This window comes from Telmatherina bonti, assembly GCF_933228915.1.
Source record: "Telmatherina bonti genome assembly, chromosome: 5".
Lineage (NCBI taxonomy): Eukaryota > Metazoa > Chordata > Actinopteri > Atheriniformes > Telmatherinidae > Telmatherina > Telmatherina bonti.
In genome coordinates, this window is record NC_136623.1 from 18,269,339 (window position 1) to 18,291,889 (window position 22,551).

At 39.2% G+C, this 22,551-nt stretch overlaps 2 protein-coding genes across 5 annotated transcripts; one reads left to right on the top strand and one right to left on the bottom strand.

The window, feature by feature from the left end:
• Nucleotides 1-212: 212 nt before the first annotated feature.
• Nucleotides 213-12,808, bottom strand: znf384b (zinc finger protein 384 b). 3 transcript variants are annotated; one of them, XM_079240707.1, is made up of 11 exons: nucleotides 12,700-12,808; nucleotides 8,758-8,822; nucleotides 8,334-8,562; nucleotides 7,800-7,913; nucleotides 5,111-5,265; nucleotides 4,943-5,031; nucleotides 4,095-4,319; nucleotides 1,941-2,108; nucleotides 1,706-1,784; nucleotides 1,423-1,581; nucleotides 213-1,278 (listed from the first exon to the last, which is right to left on the bottom strand). In XM_079240707.1, exons 2-11 carry the CDS (start codon nucleotides 8,818-8,820, stop codon nucleotides 895-897), a joined length of 1,665 nt encoding a protein of 554 aa, XP_079096833.1. In that variant the 5' UTR covers nucleotides 8,821-8,822; nucleotides 12,700-12,808; the 3' UTR covers nucleotides 213-894. The 3 variants fall into 3 exon arrangements, with proteins under 3 accessions (XP_079096833.1, XP_079096832.1, XP_079096834.1); XM_079240706.1 differs by having other exon boundaries at nucleotides 12,668-12,776; XM_079240708.1 differs by lacking the exon at nucleotides 4,095-4,319 and having other exon boundaries at nucleotides 12,668-12,776.
• Nucleotides 12,809-12,861: 53 nt separating this feature from the next.
• LOC306756066 (telomerase protein component 1) lies at nucleotides 12,862-22,317 on the top strand. Of its 2 annotated transcripts, none has more exons than XM_079240711.1 (13): nucleotides 12,862-12,891; nucleotides 16,743-16,861; nucleotides 18,229-18,461; nucleotides 18,789-18,912; nucleotides 19,149-19,270; nucleotides 19,742-19,828; nucleotides 19,989-20,078; nucleotides 20,343-20,431; nucleotides 21,073-21,295; nucleotides 21,377-21,499; nucleotides 21,637-21,802; nucleotides 21,949-22,037; nucleotides 22,181-22,317. In XM_079240711.1, exons 2-13 carry the CDS (start codon nucleotides 16,848-16,850, stop codon nucleotides 22,267-22,269), a joined length of 1,449 nt encoding a protein of 482 aa, XP_079096837.1. In that variant the 5' UTR covers nucleotides 12,862-12,891; nucleotides 16,743-16,847; the 3' UTR covers nucleotides 22,270-22,317. The 2 variants fall into 2 exon arrangements, with proteins under 2 accessions (XP_079096837.1, XP_079096836.1); XM_079240710.1 differs by lacking the exon at nucleotides 12,862-12,891 and adding an exon at nucleotides 13,759-13,995.
• The last annotated feature ends 234 nt before the right edge of the window (nucleotides 22,318-22,551 follow it).

Sequence of the window (22,551 nt, forward strand, 5' to 3'; positions counted from 1 at the left end):
AAACTGCACAAACTTCAAATGTTAATATGTCTGTAAAGAAGTTTTATAAACATTGTTACTGTTGAAGTAATATAGAGAGAGCACATTTGGATAATATTTTTTTTGGACATACACACAAAGCAGTACACTTGATTACATTAGACATGAATAGGCTTGTCACTTCCCCAGAGATCACGTGAAGCCTGCAAATAGATTTGAATTTATTCTGTGGGGTAACCACATCCTTTAGCGCACAATCGTACGTTATAAATTGGTGCTATATAACTCTTTATTACTTGACATTTATCATTTTCCTTCCTGAAAAAGGAAAAAATCTCTATGTCCCTTTTAAGGTTTAAAAAGACCACAAGCATGTAGATTAGATCGTAGCAGAAGTAAGAACACTGATGCAAAAAACTCAATTCTCTATGCAAAAGTATAAAAAATGTACCATAACAGTAAACTGCAAATTTCCTTCACAAAGAAAAAACATAAGTTGCTATGGTCAAAATTGTATTTGCATGGAAGAGCAAAAGGTGGTCACAATAAAACAAAGCACTGTCTTATAGACACGTTCTTTCTTAATTCTTAAAACCATCAGTATGATGGATTCAAACATACTTTATTGCAGACTTTACATGCACTTTGTACTCTGGACAGCTGGGCAAAAGAAAACCAATCAAATACTACAAGAAGAAAAACAGACAAACTTTTGGAAAAAAAAAAAAAAATTACAGTCTTTAGCCCGAGTCAGCATATGATTTGTCCTGTCTGCCTCAAATCATCATTCAGGCACAGTCACGAGTTCCAGAGTTCCTGTATTTTTTGTATTGCTTTAATCCTTCGACTCTCCATTCTTTTTGCATTAATTTTAACTTCCCCACATAATTCCCAGACTTATGCCTTTCATCACCTCTAACAGTTGAGATGCTCCACTTGAATGGTGGGTGCTGGCACAGTCAAACAGAGGTCCTTGTGGGAAGTAATGTCAACCACATTGACTGGTTTATACTGGATGTCACTGGCAGACACAGTCTTATACTGATGTAGGTCGAAAGGACATGGGATGGTTTCTGTCTGGGAGTAGTTGCTCTGCCCCTGTTGACTTGCCCCTGCTGCTCCACTTCCTGCTCCCCCAGGTCGGCTCGATCCTCCATCTGCACTCTCTCTCCGGCTCTGAGCTCCAGCCTGGCCCTGGGCCTGGCTTTGGTTCTGTTGTGTTGGCTGTGCTGCCACCACTGCTTGTGCAGTCAAATGGTCTGGATTGTGTTTCTCCATGTGTTTCACCAGATACGTCTCCTGAGATGAGGGGAGGATAGGTAGAGGGGAAACATTGGACACATGACTACATGCTGTAAAGTAGCTGCCAGGCGTCTGATGCCAGTGAGGTGTTTCATAGTGTTTCATGTAGTAATGTTCTTCAGGAATGGACATTTGTCTTACTGAGGTGTAAGTACGGCTGCAGAGACCACACGAGTAGATCCTGGCATGTTTGACAGTGTGTGTGGTCATGTGTGCCTCCAGGCTCCCTGCATCTACGTATCCTTTATTGCAGTTGCTGCACTTGTAGGGCTTGTCTTTGTTGTGTTGACGTCGGTGGGACTGGGAGAAAATATTTATTGAAGAAGAAAACAAGAAAAAAGCTTAAAAACTCAGTACATTCAGGTTTTGTGTGATGAAGTAATAACACATTTAATGCACAGAAAAGAATTGAGCTCTTTCACACCTGTAAATTTGAGAGTTGCGTGAAGGATTTCTCACAGCCTGGTTGGGTGCATCTGTAAGGCCTATCTCCGGTGTGAATTCTGAATATAAAAAAAAAAAACCAAAACAACAACAAACAAAAAACAAAAACAAAACAGACATGTAGATACGTAGACTCCTATCACTTTCATGGAGACCTAACCTGATTGCAAAAAGACACAGGCAGCAGAGAAACCCAAGACCAGTGTTTGACTTACCTGCTGTGCTGCTGAAGGTGACTGAGCTGTCTGAAAGACTTCTGGCAGAAGGAGCAGGTGTAGGGTTTCACTCCTGTGTGGATGCGGATATGCTGAGCCAGGTAGCTAGAGTTGGCAAATGACTTAGTACAGTGGGGACACTTATGGGGCTTTGACTCTGTGTGGTTCCTAATGAAGGCAGACATAAGGAGAAAAGAAATAAAAACAGGATTTATAAGGATAAAACAGAGAAAACAAACCGATTCCCTTAAACTATTGATCAGTGTATAAATACAATATTTTTCCAAAAACTTCATGAAAAAGCACTACGGACAAGTTAAAGCATGCGGCACTAAAGCGCAAAGAATTTGTGTCAGCAGTCATTTTAAATCTTAACATTTCAAAATAAAAAATAGCAAAATTTAATCTTATTCACCCAAATTAGCTGAAGTAGATGTTTCAGATTTGAATATTATAAGTTACACTGATATACATCAAATAATTAAAAAACACATCCCTGTTTCCAAAAGATTTATGCACTGTACAAAATCTATTTCACATTATTCAAGTATTTTACTGAATCTCAAATAAATTTCATAATATAAAAGAAATATAAAGTGTAATTAAGTGTAATTAAGTCAATTGACAACAGGTCTGTTGCATGTCTGGGAGCTGGATGAGACAATGTGCGCATAAACAAGTATAATGCGGTACCGCTTTAGTACTCCGGAAATTGGTAACTTATACATCAGTGAACACCCAAATAATTCAGAACAACATAGCAATTTGGAATATCCACGCAGCGAGGAATGTGACAAGTATAGAATTTTGACCATTAATTGTCAGGTTATTATTTGTGAAGACCACTTGTGTATTTTTATGATTGTATTTTAGAATAAGATATAAATTCATTAATAGGAAAAAAAAATATATCAAGACTAACAATCAGTTACTGCTATTAGACATTAAACAAATGTACATAATTTCTGATTCTGATAAAATAATGTTTTTGTTTAGACTTTTGTGAAGGCTAAACAAAGACTTGGTAAAACAAGTCAACATTAGAAAGAGTGTCAACTTTAATAGCAGACATAGCTGCAATCAATTAGCGTGATTATCTGTTTATTTTGTCTTAAAAATCATAGTACCAGTAATTACATTTTTGCATTTTACAGTTGTTTTTCCCCTTTTGGAAACAGGGTTGTGATAAATTGATAACTAATCAAGGTTTTCCAAAAGCCTCAGTTTAGAGCTGGTAAACTCCGGTTCATGAGGGCCAGTGTTTTAGCTTTTAGATGTTTGCTTGCATTAACAGCTTACTGAAATAAATAGGCCATTCTGCAGAACCAGACAAACAGCTGTTGGAGCCATGTGATTTGAATTGAGAATGTTGGAGCAGGAAACATCTAAAAGCTGTGGGACAGAGGCCCCCAAGAACTGGGATTTGACATTCTTGGCTTAGAGCAACATTACTCTACAAATGACTGAAAATTGACATGACGTTAGAACATTCAAATTATACACAACAGCACAACAGCAAAGCATTGAAGCAAAATATTTCTACTGTTTTAAACATTTAATGGAGAAAGTGAGAAAAGCATTAAAAAGGAAGCCTAACAAACAATAACACAGTGTGTTACTCAATAGGGCAGAATAATAGGATTAAGTCAACCTATAAAAGTGCATTTACAATTACAAATGTGTTCCTATAGATGAAATAGTGGCAGAAAAATGACAGAACATGCAGAGAAAACCACGTGAAAGCACACGGTGGAAAGAAATAAGGCAAACAGAATGCAGAGAAGCAAGAACTGTGCACAAACACAAATGAAGAAGGAAACAAAAACTTACATATTCTTCGCCTATGACTAGAATAATACAACTCCATGCATTTTAATGTCAATTCTGATTACTTTAAAAATTATAAAGAATCTTCTGTTTTACTATCAGAGCTATGACTCTAAAGGTCTAATCTAAATTATCATTATCTGAAAGGTCACTGAATGGAACTAGTGGCATGTAATATGCATCTGCACACTACTCTGCTGTCTTCCTCAGGAGGGAGAAGAAGACAGGAGTCTGGGCCTTTAAAGGGTATTTGGCAGGACAAGTTAAGAAGATAGGGAATATGGTATGGGGCTGGTAATGGAGGGAGGAAGGGGAGGTCTGCAGTACCGTGTGTGCTGCTGTAAGTGACTGAGCTGCCTGAAAGATTTCTGGCAGTAGGAGCAGGTGTAAGGCTTGGCCCCGCTGTGGATGCGGATGTGCTGGGCCAGGTAGCTGGAGTTGGCGAATGACTTGGCGCAGTGGGGACACTTGTGAGGTTTGGCCTCTGTGTGCGACTTGGAGTGGATCTGCATGTCAGACTTACTGAAGAAGGTCGCCGCACACATCCGGCACCTACAGGCGGAGAAACACAGAAATGGGAGGGCGGGATGGAAGAACGAGTACGAAGAGAAGAGAAACCCACACAGAAAAGGGAATTTAAGAAAACAAGACAGGAAAGAGGGCAATTAGGATGGGGGTTAGAAGGAGGAGGGAAAAGGAAAACAAATGAGAAAAATCAAGAGAAAATGAAAAATAATTAGGAAAGAAATAAATGAAGAGAGGTGTAGGTTAAAAAAAAGTCGGCTGCATCCACACAAAAGAAAAATGTACCGGGAGAATTTAGAAAAAAACTGAAGAGGAAAGGTGCAAAGATAATATAGAGAATGGAGGAGCATGGTATATAAAACAAACAAAAAAAAAAGGACAGGAGAGGGTGGGCTTGTGTCCAGTGTGTGCAGAAGCACAGAGGGTCTACGACACAGTGATGTATTTGTTTTTTCAAATACATTATAAGGAAACAATCAACCATTTGCTACAAAGCTGGGATGTCCTGCCAAAACATGCAGAGTCGAGTGTTTGGAAGAATGTCGCTGTGTGTGTCAGAATGCCTAGATCATCTATAAAAGCTGAACATCTATGCAGCCAGAGCGAAGAAGCACAGTGGGGGCTTTTTTTTTTTTTCTTTCACACTGTACCTGTAGGTCTTAGTGCTATCTTTTGGGCCGTGGCCATCCTCTTCATGTGATAACTCAAATGGTTCTCCAGTATGATGCTGCAAAGACACCTATAAAAAAAAGAAATTGGTTAGTTAGTTACCAGTTTATTGGATCACGGCCCTTTTTCTACCATTTGTATCCCCTCACCTGGCCACCAGCCGTCAGATGTGCCAGTATTAATGTGTCATTTCCCGGTCCACCGAGAGGAGTTACTCTGGACAGTGTTGTCTTCTTCTTTCTCCCTCTTTTGGATGGTGTTGGCATGACAACCACATGGGATGTTCCATCTCCTTCTTTTTTGTCTGTAAGAAGATGGACAACTGCATTTTATAAGCATATTCTGCTTTTATCTGGTTTGATGATTGTTTTTATGTTATAGGGAGTGGAGCTGGAATTGGTCGGAGTCCTCCCAGTTTGGAGAATCAGAGAAGAATTCTGAGACTACGAGAACTACAAGCTCACATTGGCGTAAATTTTCAGCTGAGTCTATCAGGAGTTGTTAGACAGCTCACAACTGGCCACGGCTTTTGGTAGGCATGGAAAGGTGCTTAGTATTTCTGTGTTTCCTAAAACATTTTTATAATACATTTCTATTATCTCATAATTGGTATTTTGGGATAAAACTAGTTGTATTTTCAATCACATCTGACCAGCAGCAGAATACACTGGTCAGCCACCATACAAGCAATAAATCAGAACAACCTTTGGGTTTGGAAGCACTGATAAATTAAATCATCCATGTAAAAGTAACAACGTTTAAATATCTCCATATGTAGTGTTAGTTTCAAATACTGTTTTTCGGGTTTCTGTTATTGATGATGACTAAAACTAGTTTTCCTGTAGCATTGTTCTGAATAGCTCTATTAGCTTCCCAATTAGAATCACCCTCAAACTTTCCACAGTGCTCTGACTACTGTTTACATCAGGTAAGATACAAACTGCTCATAAGCATAGCACATAGCCCCATACTATCCGTTTATGAATAAATAATGGGTTTTGCATGGTTCTTTGCACTAAAATTTGAATGGAACCCCATTGAACTCCAGCATTACTGACCTACGGCCCTGAAGTGATTTGAATGCCGGAAATGTCACATGCAGCACCCGGTTTTAAACATGGATGAGTAAATATGGATGCTACTCATGTCAGTGTATGTCAATTGTGTGTCAATTTTACAGTTGTTTGTGCAATCAGAGCCAACAAACCTAATGTTGCTTTTACTTATAGTTAGGGCTGGGCGATATATCGAATATACTCGAGATATCGTGGCTACTCCTCTGTGCGATATAGAAAATGCCTATATTCGTCATATTCGAGTATCCTGTTGTCACGCAGTTGTTTTTAGCTGTAGGCGGGGTTTTCTCCCTCCTCCTCGACTCTGCACCGCTTTGCACAGAGAGTTAAAGCAAGCGCACCAAGTTACGTACATAACGTGAGCTACGTGCTACGTCATGAGAGGCAGCGTGTAGCCACTGTTGCCCACTTGGCGACTTTCTCGCTAAATCTGGCGACTATTTTTGTGAAAAGCGACTAGTGACAAATCTAGCGACTTTTACTGGAGTTATTGGAGACTTTCCTGGTGTTTTGGCGACTGACTTTAAAGCGCATATTGTAAAGTTATTGTTTCGAACGAGAGTCTCTCCCCGTCCTAAAGCACTCGGTCGCTCCGGCTGCAGCTGCAGCCGATCAGAGGAGCAGAGAGTGCACGACTCCACCTACAGTCACAATGAACAGCCAAATCCGCCACTGATCCCGCTCTGGATTACAGAGTGGGACGTAAATTGACGTAAAGTTTTTCACGTCACGCAAAAATAATTAATTATATTTGATTACATTCACAGCTTCTGTCACTTACTCACCTCATCCACTGTGTGTGTGACACAAGCATATTTATCTAGCTCGTCATGTCTCTAGAAAGTACAGAAAGGAGTGGGAATCAAATCCTGAATTAAAAGCTGGCTGAAGCCGTTTATTGGAGACTATATGAGGACATTCTTCCTGTATTATAAGACTGATTTCTACGCTAAACTCTGCGATTAATAAAAATACACGACAACTCAAAAACGTATCCACAAAGCAAAGCCTTATAATAGTTCATCATTTGAAAAGTCCCCCCCTAGAGCACCTATTTTCATACGTTGCATTTATTACATCATGCAAAGGCACTTTAGTTTGTTTTAAAATGACATGTTTCTGCCACTGCTTTAACTGTTCAATAAATGCGGTTTTGATCAGTTTGCTTCGTTACAATTCCATCCTTTTGGCATGAATGTTTAAAATCAGCATATCTTAATGCAGTACGAACAATTATGTTTTAATGGAGACACAAAATCATCTTACTGATGTGATTGTATGCACCAAAGCATTAATTCAAGGCTAAGGTAAATATCGAGATATATATCGTGACATGCCTTAAAAATATCGGGATATTACTAAAAGGTCATATCGCCCAGCCCTACTTATAATTTATATTTGATCTCTCTGTGTTCTGTCTCCTTAATCATCCACTTGCAAAATCTGTCTTAGCATCGTATATGTGAAAATCAGACAAAATGCAAAAAATGAGAGGTCACTTGAGAATACATTGCATCAGGTGCAGATGGAGGAGTGTTTGAGCATCAAGACAAATGGAGATGCTAGATCGGAGTTGGACATGTATCGGGTTTAGTACTACATTTGAAAGTAGCCAAGGCCAGATTTGATTGGTTATATCATCTTAGCTACCTTCAGTTTTAGTTTTGAAAATGATTTCTTCTAAAAAAAAAAAAAAAAGGTTATAAGCTTTAAAATGAAAGACAAAAAACATCCAAAGCATTTCATTACATAAATATTTCACCTGGAGAGTGGAGTGCTGAAACAATCATAGTTGTCGCTGTATGACCAGAGACAAATGACTGCGAGGAGGTGGGAGAGACCAGCGTTCCCTGAGGTGTTGTGATTACTAGACCAGCTGCAGACAGAGAAATAAGCCTGGCATGAACACCGTCCAACATTTCATTTCATAAAGTCACCATCAAACAGACATTATAAATCTTATGTTGAGCCTGGAAGTGTTACAACAGCAAAACAAAAAGGAGTATGCAAACTATGCAAGACTTGTGAATCCCTTTTGAGGAAAGCCCCGTGGCTCTCACACACACTGAAACTCAAACAGACGTTCATTTTACCCTCAAGCTTTCCTGTTGGCAGCATTTGTTCTTATCAGTTAAATCATTTAACGCTCTGCTGTTATTTTATTAGTCAGGGGTACACTTTGAGGCATTTTTCTGTTAGGAAATCTTCCTCCATTCATCAGGTGTTAAGTCCACGGTAATACTTCCATTATGAGGAGGCCATCCCTAAAGGCTTCTCAGTGCAGAAACAAGTGTACCTGCTGTCATGATGCCCGTGGAGGGGACAGGCAACACTGTGATGTTCTGGGTGCTGTGAGGAGGGTGGATGTGTGCTGCACCACCAGCCTGCCCGCCTCCATCTGTCTTGGAACCAGGAGTTGGGATAGTGAGAAGTGTTGTCTGGTAGTGGGATCCAGAGGAAGAGGAGAACGAAGAGTTCTTTTCCTGTTGCTCTTTCACCTTATTCAGAAACATGGCATTCTCAATCTGCAAAGAAAGAGATTTCATTTGATTTTTTTAAAACGGTGAAAATGTTTCTCAGATTTTGTAGTTATACCATGGAATAACTGTATGGATTTTTTTTTTTAGGAATAAGGACTTGTGCTTTGATGCAAATTTGGTGGTAAAAGCTTCCCTAAAATAAAGTTCAGGATTTCTGGAGCCTAACTTATGAAGTCTTACCTGTCCTGGCACGGTGGGAACAGGAGACCAAAAGTATGACGAGTTAAAATGAGAGTCTTCCATTTCTGCAAATACACAGAAGCAGAGAGGTGTAAGCTTTAAAGACATGGTGCTAAATCAGATAAAGAGACAATGTAACTTAACTTTAAATGATCTATATATTCTAGCAACCCTCTTCCCTCCACATTAAACAGCCATGGATTAGAGGCGTTTGCTGATTGAGAAGATTCCAGATGGGTTATGGGTGAAAAGGTTAGATGGGATCAAAGCTTTTTCTATCAGCCGTGTTCCTCTCTTTCTGCAAACTGTGATAAGTATAAGCCTCTGGCATGACATTTAAAATTTGTTCAGCAGCATACAGAGCAAAGAGCTGGTCCTTTATAGCTTTCGAGATTCTGGGTTGCTGCTCATATCAAAAAGGGAAGTGTTGAGAGGATGGAAATCAGTTTCCTCATTCCCTTGCTGTACAAAACTGTTTTTTTCTCTACACCTTGAAGAGATTTGGTACACTTTATCCAAGGCCCACATTAAGTCATTTAGCTATTGATTACAAGGTTTCAACACAGCAGGAAAGAACTAAATGCTTTAGAGTTATTGTGTTGATCCTTCATCTATGAGGATTACAATCAGTGTGACTGCATGAACAGCTGAGCTGAGCCAATGTCTGGGGTTCATCCTGGCCATTTCAGTGGACTACCATCCTTGTTTAAGTATGTGTGAAACAGGAAAATTTAGTTAATGACCAAAAGCATGTTCAACATTACAATGCTGTGGATTGTGTTAGAAAAGATCCAAGAAATTCTACGACTTTAAACTTCCTCTATGGGAGATCACAGTACATGTAAATACAGCTAAAATAACTGCACAGTCACTGTTTTTAAGTTACTGCTTTAAATGGAGATTTTTTCCAGATAAGACCATGTTTAGAAATTCTTGAACTACAGTATACAGTAAGCATACATACAAAAATGATTGTATGTATGCTTCCAAATAAACAAACAACAAAACTCATTGAAATCATAGTAGAACCATAGTTTGTCAGCCAAACAGTGAAAACTAACGGAGAAGTTTATTTCTGAACCTAAAGATTTATAATCTAGATAGAAATTTATTGTAGGTTTTTAATTTGCATCCAAAGAAACATTTATTGTTCTAAATGAACCCTTTCAGTGAAATATGAAAAACTTATGAAGTTTGAAAAGAATAATAAAAAATACATAAATGTAGGTCTAATGGGCAAATGGTTAATAAATAAACAGATAACTAAAATCACAACTTTAACAAAGCATATTCTGCTGCTGAAAGAATACATTTCCCACAGTGCAACTCGGTATGCCTTAGGGTATACTCTGCCTTGTCAGTGTGTCATGTTCACCTAGTGTCAATGGGATGCTTTTCAGTCACAATTCCTGTTTTTACACATCACAATATGGAACTTTGGTGCATGTGCACATGTCTAAACCCATTCAAGTCTAGTTGCGGATATATGCATCAGAATATTTATCCTAAACATCATCTTGATGGGTTAGGCCATTTTTGAAAGCTTCGATTACATTTAATTTTGGTTGATCTACCATGCTTACACAAATCTGAATAGTTCTATTTTAGTAGAATTAAGATCCTAATTCAGTTTTTTTCCTGTCATGGAAAGGTATGCAGAATTGTAGCCTTTGGTGGTTTTCATTGACCTCATCTAGCACGGGAATTGATACTGGTTCTATGGACTCTATCTCTGACCCAAAATCCATTTGCCTACCGATTTGCCATGCGATGACTGTCCTTAATTAGTATTACACAATTAAACTGAACTAAATTTAATAAAAATCCATATGTGCATATTTTTAGGTGAGCATTTATTTTTGTTTCCACATCCATTTGTTTAGTTTTGTTATCTTGTGTTTAAAATAAGGAAACAGATAATTAAAATAACATAATACATTTAACTGAACTTTATGGTCTTAATTAACATTTTACAATATTTCATTTTAGTCCTTTATTTACGTTAGGTAGAAAAATAAACTTTAAAAACACAGCTGAATGACTGAAATATTGCAATGAAACCTTGTGTGGTTTAATCTGGTGCAATATAATTAGTGGAAGGTGAGACTGGTATTTTTATACACTTATGAGCATGTGCATTCTCCTCTTAATCAATAACATTGAAAAATATAATGAAAGAATTATTGGTCCAAGAGTACAACTGATAACAGACTAACCTGTGTGGAGGATCGGTATGTTTTCTGTTTACCTTTTTCAACACATATTCCAAACTTTGTCATTTAAACAAACATTACTGTTTTAATTTCTTAAGTCCTGGACATATATTCAGAGAAAAGCCCAAACTCCACCTCATTTGATGAGGGACAACACCACTCTAAAATTCATTCTTTGCACACAGATGCACACGATTCCCTTCAGCAAAAGAACAGCAATGAAATGATCTCTAAATATTTATTTTTGCATTTAAATATTCTTTCAGTCTAGTTTAGTAAACATCATTATCCAGGGTCTTTGAGCAACAGCTAAATATAAATATTGTTCTTCTATTATTTCTTTTTTTATTGATTCAGTACATACTTGTTCGCCCTCTACGAGGGAAGATATGGATCAAAGAGTTGATATATCTCTAGAATAGACACAATTCATGTTTAAACTGAGATGTTTGTGACATGCTTTAAAAAACATAAAGGTGCAACAAGACATTTAATATGTAACCAATATTGAACTATAGTCACAAACAAAATTAAAATATTTAATTTTCCCAGCTGTCATTTTGGCTTGTCACAACAAACAAATATTTTAAAAACAACATTAAGATTAGCAAAGTGTCAGTTTAGCAAAGGTGCCAGCAAATTAGACCAGGACCTTGTAAGTAAGGTGTAGAAATTCAGCTCAACCAAATATTATGCATGTGCTTTTCTTCCAGTGACAAGCAGAAAGTCTTTTCCAAGAAAAACCTGTCAGTCAAGTTACTTGTCAAAGGGTGAAACAGGTTAGTCAAGGGCACAAATACGGTCTATGGTCACGGTCCCTGAAGGTTGGGGGTTCCTGGTTCAATGGCTCCTAGCCAATTAATGATAATAATGCCACAGTCTGTCCAGACCTGCAACGTCTTACCAAATTAGTATGTATGTGTGTGTGTGTGTATATATATATATATATATATATATTTGTGTGTGTGTGTATGTCTTATAACCATAGAGAAAATGAAAATTATTAACATTTTATAACATACATATTGAAAGTGGAATGAGGACACCACCTGTTTAATAGTATGCGTTATTATGACTTCGTTTGACGTTGGTACATTTAACTGCCAAATATATATATATATATATATATATATATATATATATATATATATATATATATTTGGATACACGATCCTTATTTATTTAATATCCTTTTGGGTTATTAAATGCGACAGTCATCTACTTACTGTTTTAAATATATCAAATCCTGACTAATGTGAAGTGTCGTTCCCACCAAATCCAGCTAATTAGCTCTAAGCTGAAGCGATGAGTCAAAACTCACCAAATGAGCTTTAAGAAGAAGAAGAAAAAAAAAAACCAAAACCCCACACACATGTATAAACGCTTAACATCTGATATGTATTTTTGTTTTCAATAACTCATAGATCAACAGCAGGACTCCATTTCGGTCCCTTATGTTGTAGTTAATCAGGCCTGACGTAACATGCAGTTAGCAGACTGTGAGTCTGTGATACCCTCCTGCCTGGAAGAAAAAAACACAAGCAAAGAAAAAAAAACCAAAAGCATAGCGGAAAGAAAAGAAAAAAAAGGAAAAAAAAAAAAAAAAAAAAAAAAACCCAGACCATCCACACAGACTTCCGGCTGTGGGGACAGGCGGAGAGGCGGCAGCAGAGTGGTGCATATCTACCAACATTTACCAGCGACAGCATGGAGAATAGTGGCGTTTTACCGGTACCGACGACTCCGTCTTCCTCCCCGGAGCTACAAACAGCCGAGACTTTTTGGACTCAGAGTCCAACTCTGTCAAAATTCCCACAAATCACTGAAGTTGTTTTCCCTCTCTCTCTCTTTTTTTTTTTTTCTAATTTTTTTCCTCCTGTGAGCGAGCTGACTCGTCTGGGCTTCACTTCCTCCGGATAAGGTCGTAAGACAAAAGGAGTGTGTATGTGTGACGTCACTTCCGGCATCTGATGGACGGTTTATTTGAAACCATCTAAACTGCTGTTAAATCCTCGATCAGTTAACGGTTGTTTTAGCCAGATCGATAATAAAACTATTCTGGCTTTGATTTGTACACAATACTACCCGATCACTTCTTTAAGTGCAAGGTTCAAGTTATGGGAAAAAAGCTATAAATGATGCCTTCGCGTGGTATCGGAAATATTGTCAATGGCTTTGTCCAAATTCCCACTTTGTTGCGCTCGTTTCTTGGAAGAAAATAGGTTCATCTAGGAACTTACTTTAATGTGAACAAAATAAACACCCCATAAACACAACGAAATATACTAATCATAAGTACAAACACTTTTATAAACATTTGCAACAAAACGGCAGATTTTTGGGAAATGCAATCAAGTTTTATAAGCAGCTGATGAAGAAAAGACTGATGGATAAGCTGCACATTGTAGCTGTGGTTCAGTAACAGCGATATACAACATGGTTCGTGGAGAAAGTGGCACCACGGAAGAAAGTATTTTCCTCAGTATAAATGCTGCCTTCAGCTACACGTGTAATTGAAGGCAGCATTGCTTGCTGTCCTCCAGGTATCAGAGTAATTTTTTAGTATATTCTTTTATTAATACCATCACACTTCAAACCATCCATATACAGTTCACTTATTTCTTTCGCGTGATGTGGCACGTATTTAGTACAGAACCCGTATAATGTAACTTATTACATGTTTTCACGTCAACATTGTGAACAGCCCACGTGGTGTCGCTGTAAGGACAGAGATACAGTTTCCGTGGGTCGTCAACATCCGGCGACACGTCTCCTGAGCATTCACCGATCAGGCAGATAAATCTTTAACAATGTAATTCACAGCTGGCTGTGTGCTGTGTAATAATGCTGTGCTTGTGGCGCACTGTGAGCAACTGGGCGTCAATTTTGAAATTCTAGTTAATCTGCGGCGCTTTAGGCAACGTCAAAGCTTCAGATGGGGGAGGTGAGGAAGCTGCAGAAGAAGTTGAGACAGATTGAAAATCTGGAAATAAAAATCAGTCTCACTCCAGAGGAGAGATTCAAGGTACAGAAACACTTCATTACCTTTCCCTTTTATCTGACCTGGGTACGAGACTGGTAAATCCCAAATAAAATTTTCCTCCAGGTGAAACAATAGATCCGTTAAGGACTGAAGAGTTGCCAGTTTAGCACAAAAGTCCGTAACAGAGTCTCAGATTTGTCTCATCATCGAGATTTGGTTTTAAATATGCTGCAAAACTGTAAAGAAATGCTTGTTATACTAGGAATAACAGCGCTGGTTTGATAAAGGCAATGATTAACATGAATTAATGATAACAGTGCAATGAATAATTTGACAGTTTTTGCCCTCGGGTCTCAGTAGATCAGAGGATCATTACTTGAGAAGAGCATATTAGGGAAAAATAATTAATAGGATGCTGAATGCTGTAAAAAATGGTGATGCTCTACAACAGTGATTTGTCTTTGTTGAACTGCTCCTGCAGCTGCTAATTGGGAAGAAGATTATTAATATGGATATGGTGAAAGCTACTGGTAATGCATACTGGGTGATTTTTCAAAGCCACAAGTTTGCTCTGTTTGAATCAACACATTCCACAAACTGTTCAAAGCACAACTACAGTATATAAGTCCTTAGCATCATTAGTATTTATTTACAATGAATCATTGCTCCTCAAGTGTAAACATGGGCAGGTATGGATTTTTTTAATTTTTTTTTAAATTAATTAATTTATTTTTGGCTCAAAGAGGTTTGAGGTGCTTCCCTGCTCCAATACACCTGCTTCAAATAAAATCTATCCAACAACCTGCTGTCACGTTCTACACAATGGCCCATTAATTTCAAGTAAAAATTTGAGCCAAATTACAATTTTTATCAGTGTTTTTTTTGTGAGTATTGTTGAACTTTGCACAGTTGTGCATCTAGTTGTTTTGTTTGTTTTGCAAGCTTTTCAATAAATATAAACAGTTTTGAAAAAAAGGTCCCCAATGTAGATTTTCAGCAAGGCGACGCTGTATGTAAACTACATTAGGATGTAATGATGATGTAGAACAACATTACAGTTGCATTCAGTCAGATTTTAAGGAACATAACATTTTCACAATAATTTTCTTGACACTTATAAAACTTGAATGTTCTCATATTTATACTACACTGAAATACTGTTCCTTTAGCAATCTCCATTTCTTTTTACAGTGAAAATGCTTCAGTTTGATATTTAGTAGACAACATGAAAGCTAAGTGCATCAAATATGATTTGATAAAAAAAAATCAAATATGACTTACTAGACTCAGTTGGTAGTGTGGGTGATCTCAAGCCATCTACAAAGTGAAAAGGGGGTTTAGACCAATAAAAAATGAATGACAATTCTGCTCTTATGAAGCTCCTAAATACTCACTGTCAGAAAATTTTTTACTTGTTTATTTATTTACTTGTTTATTTTACAATGTTTATTTATTGTTGTCAAAATTGCTGACAAAAATTTGGATGACAAGATATTAGTAGGACTTTTTAAGTGTCCGGTAAGCTGTTAGCAATAGAAATCTCTTTTAATAAGCAGAATTTATTGAAATGTTGGATTGGTTTTAAGGTGAATGAGAGTATTGCAGAGAGACTGCAGCTATTAAACTTAACAGCCAATGAAAAGTATGTGTTTGCTATTTTCAATAAACTATTAAATGATAGAGTAATATAATAAATTTATTTTCATACAGAAATGATAATAAACCCCACCCCCACCCCCCAACAAACAAACAAAAAAAAAACATTAAATTGCTTTTTTAAGGGAAAAAAATACTTGGTAACTAGATAAAGTTACTTGGTAGTTATATGCAGCACCAATAACCTTATACCTTTTAATTTATTCATTTATTTATTTGAAACCTTATTTAACCAGGGTTTAAGATTTCAAATTTCTTTTACGAGAGTAATCTGTCGAAAATGGAACAACACCAAGAACAGTTCAGACATTATACACATAAATACAAAAATGATTGTATGTATGCTTCCAAATAAACAAACAACAAAACTTATTGAAATCATAGTAGAACCATAGTTTGTCAGCCAAACAGTGAAAACTAACGGAGAAGTTTATTTCTGAACCTACAAGATTTATAATCTAGATAGAAATTTATTGTAGGTTTTTAATTTGCATCCAAAGAAACATTTATTGTTCTAAATGAACCCTTTCAGTGAAATATGAAAAACTTATGAAGTTTGAAAAGAATAATAAAAAATACATAAATGTAGGTCTAATGGGCAAATGGTTAATAAATAAACAGATAACTAAAATCACAACTTTAACAAAGCATATTCTGCTGCTGAAAGAATACATTTCCCACAGTGCAACTCGGTATGCCTTAGGGTATACTCTGCCTTGTCAGTGTGTCATGTCTTGTTAAACACTGCAATCTTTACAAAGCTGTAATCAACAAATCCATGCTGAAAATAACCATCGTGAAACCTGGAACATCAAAGCTCCATCACAAGCTCTAAAGATGCACAATTGCTTTTAGATGCAGAGTAGCACTTTACATCCAAACTGTGCAATAAACCCAGCAAAGTTGACGCAGCGCTCCTTTAAAAGAGGAAACAGACACTTGATATACACCTGACATCCAATTTACTCAGTCATGCATATTTCAACGCTCACAATCAGACGGGGGGTACGGCGTATGTCTCAAGCTGCAGCCTAATAAATCAAGACAGGCAGAGTATGTTGGTTGTGCATATAAACAACTTGTGGATTTAGCAGCTTGGTTTACAACCAATCTCATGCCTTTTTCCCTGTCAGATCTCCAGGAAGGCGGAGCTGCGCTCCAGATTGGCTGAGCTTCAGCTGCAGCTTTCTGGCCCGCAGCAAACTCTTGGGATTGTGGGAGACGGAAAAAAGGAGAAGATGAAAAGACAAGTGTAAGGAAGTGAGGGAGAGGTACCAGTTGGGGGGTGAGGGGGCACGCAGAATTCTTCAAAAGCAACTACATTTACTTTGAAGCCTCTGATTACTTTTGCATGCCTGTCCAAAGACACCAGAGGTCAAATACTGTCATGTTTTCGTAAAGGGAACTTTCTAATGTTCATAATGTGTTGTGTAAACACGAGTCAGTGGTATCATCTTCCAATGTTGAGCCCTTTGGGCTTCGTACATATCACAGACATCAGCAGGTGTGGACACACAGTACTGTGCCAATGTTTGAAGGCATCATTCATCTCTCCATACAGTGTGCTGCCAGGAGTTGTTGTAATTCGAATGAGTTTCAATGTCAGTAATCAGTATGACCAACTTATTCTTCTGCGCAGCCTGAACCCTCTTAGACAAGCTTTTTTGGAGTAGTCTCCGTCTCTGTGCTTTGATAACGTTGAGGTCCAAGCTTCTGGGATTCCTCACTCCAGAAGACTTGTTGCTTTTCATTTTCAGTCTAGTCACTGTGTAGTTCAACTTACCTCAGCCTTTTTTACCCTTTTCCCTTATTTAAGATTGGCTTCTTGACGACCACACAAGCTTGCTTCTGATGAGGTTGCAGTAGATCAAATGAAGGTCCAGTTGTTGCTAGTGTTGTTCCCATGTTCTTTTAAAGAAGTCACTTTCATAAACTGGTTATGCATTAAATGTTTTTTAGGACTGTTAATACTTTATTTTAATGTTCAATTCATCAAGACGAAACTGCACATCATGTCATTTTGGCTAAAAGCTTTTTGGGAATCACGTTTTTGGTGCATAAACAGAGTTTTATGTCTGTGAAATAAGCATTTTTCCAGTCTTTAGATATTAAATTAAAGTGAATTAATCAAACTATTTGTCTCCTTGTAATAAAGAGCCAAAAGATACAAGTTTAAATTTAAAATAGTTTTTTTTCTCGACTGAAAACACAGCACCTTGAGTCAGGTGCCCTTTTATGCTTGAATGACTCATAGGTTATTTTTAAATTGTGTTAAAAACATCCCTCCAATTTAAGGTCTATATAGTAACTAAGAATTTGAAGGCCTTCAGACAATCCTTGAGAATTCTTGTTCAAGACCCTTTTAAAATATTACAAAAAAATCTGCAAAGACTAAAAAAAAAAAAAAAAAAAAAAAGATAAAGGGCAGCTCAAAGCTTTGGAACAGCCGTGTGAGCCTGATTCACTCCTGACACAAAGACAAAAGCTTATTAAGAAGTAGTGTTTTTGTTAGCAAGGGGCTTTTAAATCCTCCACAGGTCTCCTTGATGTCAAAAAAGATGCTGTGTGCTCTTCACATCTTGATTATTCATTCAGCTCCTGCCTTCTACTCTGGCACAGGGAGGATGCCCCTGAGGCCCTTCCATCACAAACACCTCCAGCCTCCAAGATCCTTAAGGAGGAAAATGAATCCAACAGTCAAACAACGCCAGCACCGGCCGCCAGGCAGAGGGAGGCAGTGGGGAACGCAGCACAGATAGGCAGACTGCAGGAGCCGGCCAAGGTGCCACATCATGGTGGCGTGTCAGGAGAGCGTCCAGACTTTGACACAGAGCAGCAACTGCGACAGGAAGGTGGGCTAATTAAGAAAAGTCACCATTACGCTTTATCACAGGCTGTTAAAAGAGCAATGCAGTGCCCTAATATGCGATTAACATCTAAAATCAGATTATATGCGTAGGCTCCAAGGAGCCATAACAGGATCACGTGGTTGCCAGGACTTAAACCACCGGGCTGCGTTTGCTTCCCTAAAGACAGAGCCCACGTTTTGCATCCTTGGAGCTAATTTAGCCCCACGCTTTGCAGTAGCAGTCTAATCCATATTGAAAAATCATGTAGATTAACAAGGCAGGGTGCAGATGAGTCAACACAGCTAATTGCACACATCATTTCTTTTACAGAAGCTGAGTTTACATCCCTCAAAGCATCTTGGGAGAAGGCGAGGTTTCGCTTGAGGCTGTTGGAGGGTCACAACGACATAGTCACCAGCGTGGTTGCTGTTGACAACCTGGTGGTTTCTGGAAGGTAAAGCAGCATATAATTTGCATAATGGATGTGCAAAGTGAACATTTCCAGCTAAGTTATTGCTTAATAGGCTCTTGCTCTTTTTCCCGCTGTCTGACATGTATTTGCTTTTTCTTCCCCCGCCCTGAACACCCGACTCAAACCTCTCGTGGTTTATGTTGAACGGCTTTTAACTTGGCTTGTTTTCACCACCCTCTGTCACTCTGCTGCCCTCCTTTTCGATCTGCCTGTCACAGTCGAGATACAACAGTGAAGGTGTGGCACGTTCCCACGGCAACAGAGCACAAGAATCTGGGTGGTCACACTGGTGGAGTTACCTGTCTTGCTGCTCCTCCCTCTGAGTACTGCAAGAGACTAGGTGAGGATGCACACAGATACACATGTGGGCCAACTGCAGCTGAGTAATGCCTGTGTCCTGCGGCCTGGTAATTATAGGAGCAGTTCATCAGATCAGACCCTGTGAGAGATAACCTCAGTAGACACTTTTGAGAGTTGGCTGTCTGTCTGAAGCAGACAGCTTTCCATCATTTGACGCTCCCGTTCTCCTCCGACACCCCCTCCCTACCTGCTTCCACGACTTAAAACACCAAGCGTGGAAGTGTGGCACATTAGCTATGCAGCTCAGTCGCACCACAGTCACTCTGTGTTAATCAGCTAATTATTTACCTTCCTTTTTACTGTTATTTGTATTCTGTCTTTGCCTCTTCCCTTCGATCTCTGCTTTTTTATCCTTTTGTGCATCATCACTTACTTACATACATACCTACCTACCTGCGGTTTGATCTACTTTACTCCAGCTCTCTTATTTGTCTTTCTGTCCTCTCACCAGCCTGGTCGCTGTCTCTGCCCGACAAAGAGAGGTTTATTTTGAGTGGCTCTGCAGACTGCTATGTGAAGATCTGGGCCCTGAGCATTGGTATGCTTGCCGCACAAAGATATACATGCTGTATATGAATCTATATTAAAGTTTATTGAGCTTCATGACTCTTTCCCGGAAAATATGTGCACATCGTATGCCTGTGTGACTGATGGCCTGGATCCCGTTGGTTAAATTAGTATTTTGCTGTTGCCTTCAGGGCAGTGTGTTAAGTCTATCTACACGTTCAATGCTGTGACTGCGCTCTGCTTTGTGCCAGAAGAGGACGGCTGCATCATTACTGGATCAGGTGTGTTTGTTTTAGAGAGGACAGAAGGTGAAGAAAATAATTGAACCCAGGAGTTAGTGTTTCACGTCAAGTTTTGTACGACTGTTTTTGTACATGTATGTGCAATATTTGGTGTTTATGGTTTTACTGTGGCATTGCCAAGTGAGTTAGTGTAGTAACAATCCAGCTCAGCAGTTACTCTCAGTTGGGTCAGTCATGACTAATAATAAGATCTGCCAGTTTGCCTGTCCTCACATGTTAACTTTGCACTTTACCACTCTGTAGATGGAGGGAAAATTCAAACGTGGAGCTGGAAGACTTTCCAGAACTGCCAGTCAGTCAATGCTCACCAGGAAGCAGTTACCTCCATCCAGGTGTGTGGCTGATTAACCTGCTGACCACGACACACTCTCCACGCTGAGGATGTTCAAGCTGTTGTCCTTCTCAGCCCGTCTTTGACATCCGGCAGCTGACACAAAAACATGCTTTAAAGCTTTCTAAAGACGTTTTAGAGGTCTTGATTAGTAATTTGTGGAAAAAGCTCTTCCTAAGAGATCAGATGAGTAGCTTTTGCACTTTTATCCTTTCCTTATTTATTGCTTTCAAACAGAAATCAAAGATGTTTATTGAGATGTAAGCTGTGGAGCTCGTCCGATTTTAGAGCATACTGTATGTATTTTGAAGGGGAAAAAAAGGCTTTTTTTTATGAATATTGAAGCCCGGAGCTGCATATGCACATTTTTTTTCAATTTGCAATCATCATAATATGCCTAAAGCATTAAAGCGTAGCACATCATTGTCATCCTCTTTGTTGTTCATCATGCAAAGCGCGCAATCCATTTATAACCAACAGAGGCACAGAAACATCTTGAAACAGTTCATACACATCTTTTTCATTTGCACAAACATACATGCATTTTTCTTCTCTCCCTCTCACACATGTAAACACACACGCACACACTCTGGATAAGGACTCAAATCACCATGACAACCATATCTCTCGTGCCCTCCACAGTCACAGGGTCCGCTGGTATTCAGCGCCTCCGCTGAGGGAGGGGTGTCTGTGTGGGAGAACCAGGGTTCGGATCATGACCCCCTGAGGCTGCTGCAACACTGGAGTAGTCAGGTGACAGGCTTAGGTGGGGAACCGGGTGGACGTGTGACCCTGAGCCCGCGGGGCGACAGAGTGTTCCTGGCTTATGGTCGAGCCTGGCTCAAGATCCTGCACTGGAGAACAGGTGAGCCCCGGAGTTTGATGGGCAGAGATAAGGGATAAATTTCCATATTCCTTCCACCTAACATCTGTCCAATTATCACAGGAATGATGTCCAGGTTGACCAATCACGGCGGCATCACTGGGGTAACAGATTGTGTTCACCAGACAGGAGGGTTGCTAATTGGCTCCAGCTACGACCTGGCGAATGGAGAGAGCGCGCTTAATTGTGAGTCACAGTAAACCATGTGCAGCCAGAAGTTCAGATGTGAATGTGACAACATTAAGAACTTAAAAGTAAATTGAAACAACTCGGTTTTCATCTGTTAAAGCTGCGATTCTTTCATCTTTCTCCCCTCTCTCCAGTGTTCTCTCTTCCTCAGTGTAGGTATCTGTCCTCTCTGACCTGGCCAACCGCTCCCAGGATCCTTTGCTTTGCTGCATGGACCACTGGGAGCGGAGACCACCGCTGGGTCACCGGAGGTCGAGACCTCATTGTTTGGGAGCAGCTCCCCAGTTCTGGGAAGCAAAGGTGGGCTTACTGGTTGAATATTCATAATTCCTGCATTTAATTGTGAAGCTACGCTGGGATTTAACACGTTGAAATAGGTTTAACAGATTTAGTCCCTTCTATTGATATTGTATTTCATTAAGTGTGGGTCTAAATGTTGACAACAGGGGTGATGTCACAGTGAAGAGAGACAGTCGAATGGACTCATGCTTGCTGGAGTCAGAGGGGGACACCGAGGATGACGAGGAGACTGATGGTACAGTCACACAAGGCTAAGTGTCACACGCTTTCACGTGTTTGTTTACTGACGCGCACAGAACTGCAGAAATTAACACCGTCGCGTTAATTTTAGATGATGTGTGTCGTGACAAATCCCTAAGGAATCTTTGTCAATTTTAGATTATGAGGATGATGAGGAAGAAGCAAACGGCCAGCCTGTCAGCGCTGATGGAGGGTCCAGTTCATGGTTGCGCTGTGTTCTCCAATGAGCGGTGGCCTCTCGTGCAGAGGACACCACGGCCTGCAGCCACGAAGAGGAAATGAGAGGGTGGGGACAGCGAAGGAGGGTGCAAGGGGAGTGAAGTGACAGACTGTTAGTGGGAGCATATGGATAGAGATTGTGTGTTTGTACGAGTGCATGTATGTGTGTGTGTGATAGGCAGATTGTTTTCTTGTAAATATTTCCACATGCAATAAAGCTGTCACACTGTGACTCTCACCTCCAAATTTGCATCTCTTTATTTCAGTATATATTTATATATTTTTATTAC

Excerpts from the sequence above, each read along its gene's own strand:
- znf384b (XM_079240707.1), bottom strand. The coding sequence starts at position 8,820 with ATGGAAGACTCTCATTTTAACTCGTCATACTTTTGGTCTCCTGTTCCC. Across the intron at positions 4,320-4,942 it reads GATAGCACTAAGACCTACAG|GTGCCGGATGTGTGCGGCGA; the intron begins GTACAGTGTGAA and ends CTCCGCCTGTAG. Across the intron at positions 1,582-1,705 it reads CGCAACTCTCAAATTTACAG|TCCCACCGACGTCAACACAA; the intron begins GTGTGAAAGAGC and ends ATTTTCTCCCAG.
- LOC306756066 (XM_079240710.1), top strand. The coding sequence starts at position 13,906 with ATGGGGGAGGTGAGGAAGCTGCAGAAGAAGTTGAGACAGATTGAAAAT. Across the intron at positions 18,913-19,148 it reads AACCTGGTGGTTTCTGGAAG|TCGAGATACAACAGTGAAGG; the intron begins GTAAAGCAGCAT and ends TGCCTGTCACAG. Across the intron at positions 19,829-19,988 it reads GATCTGGGCCCTGAGCATTG|GGCAGTGTGTTAAGTCTATC; the intron begins GTATGCTTGCCG and ends TGTTGCCTTCAG.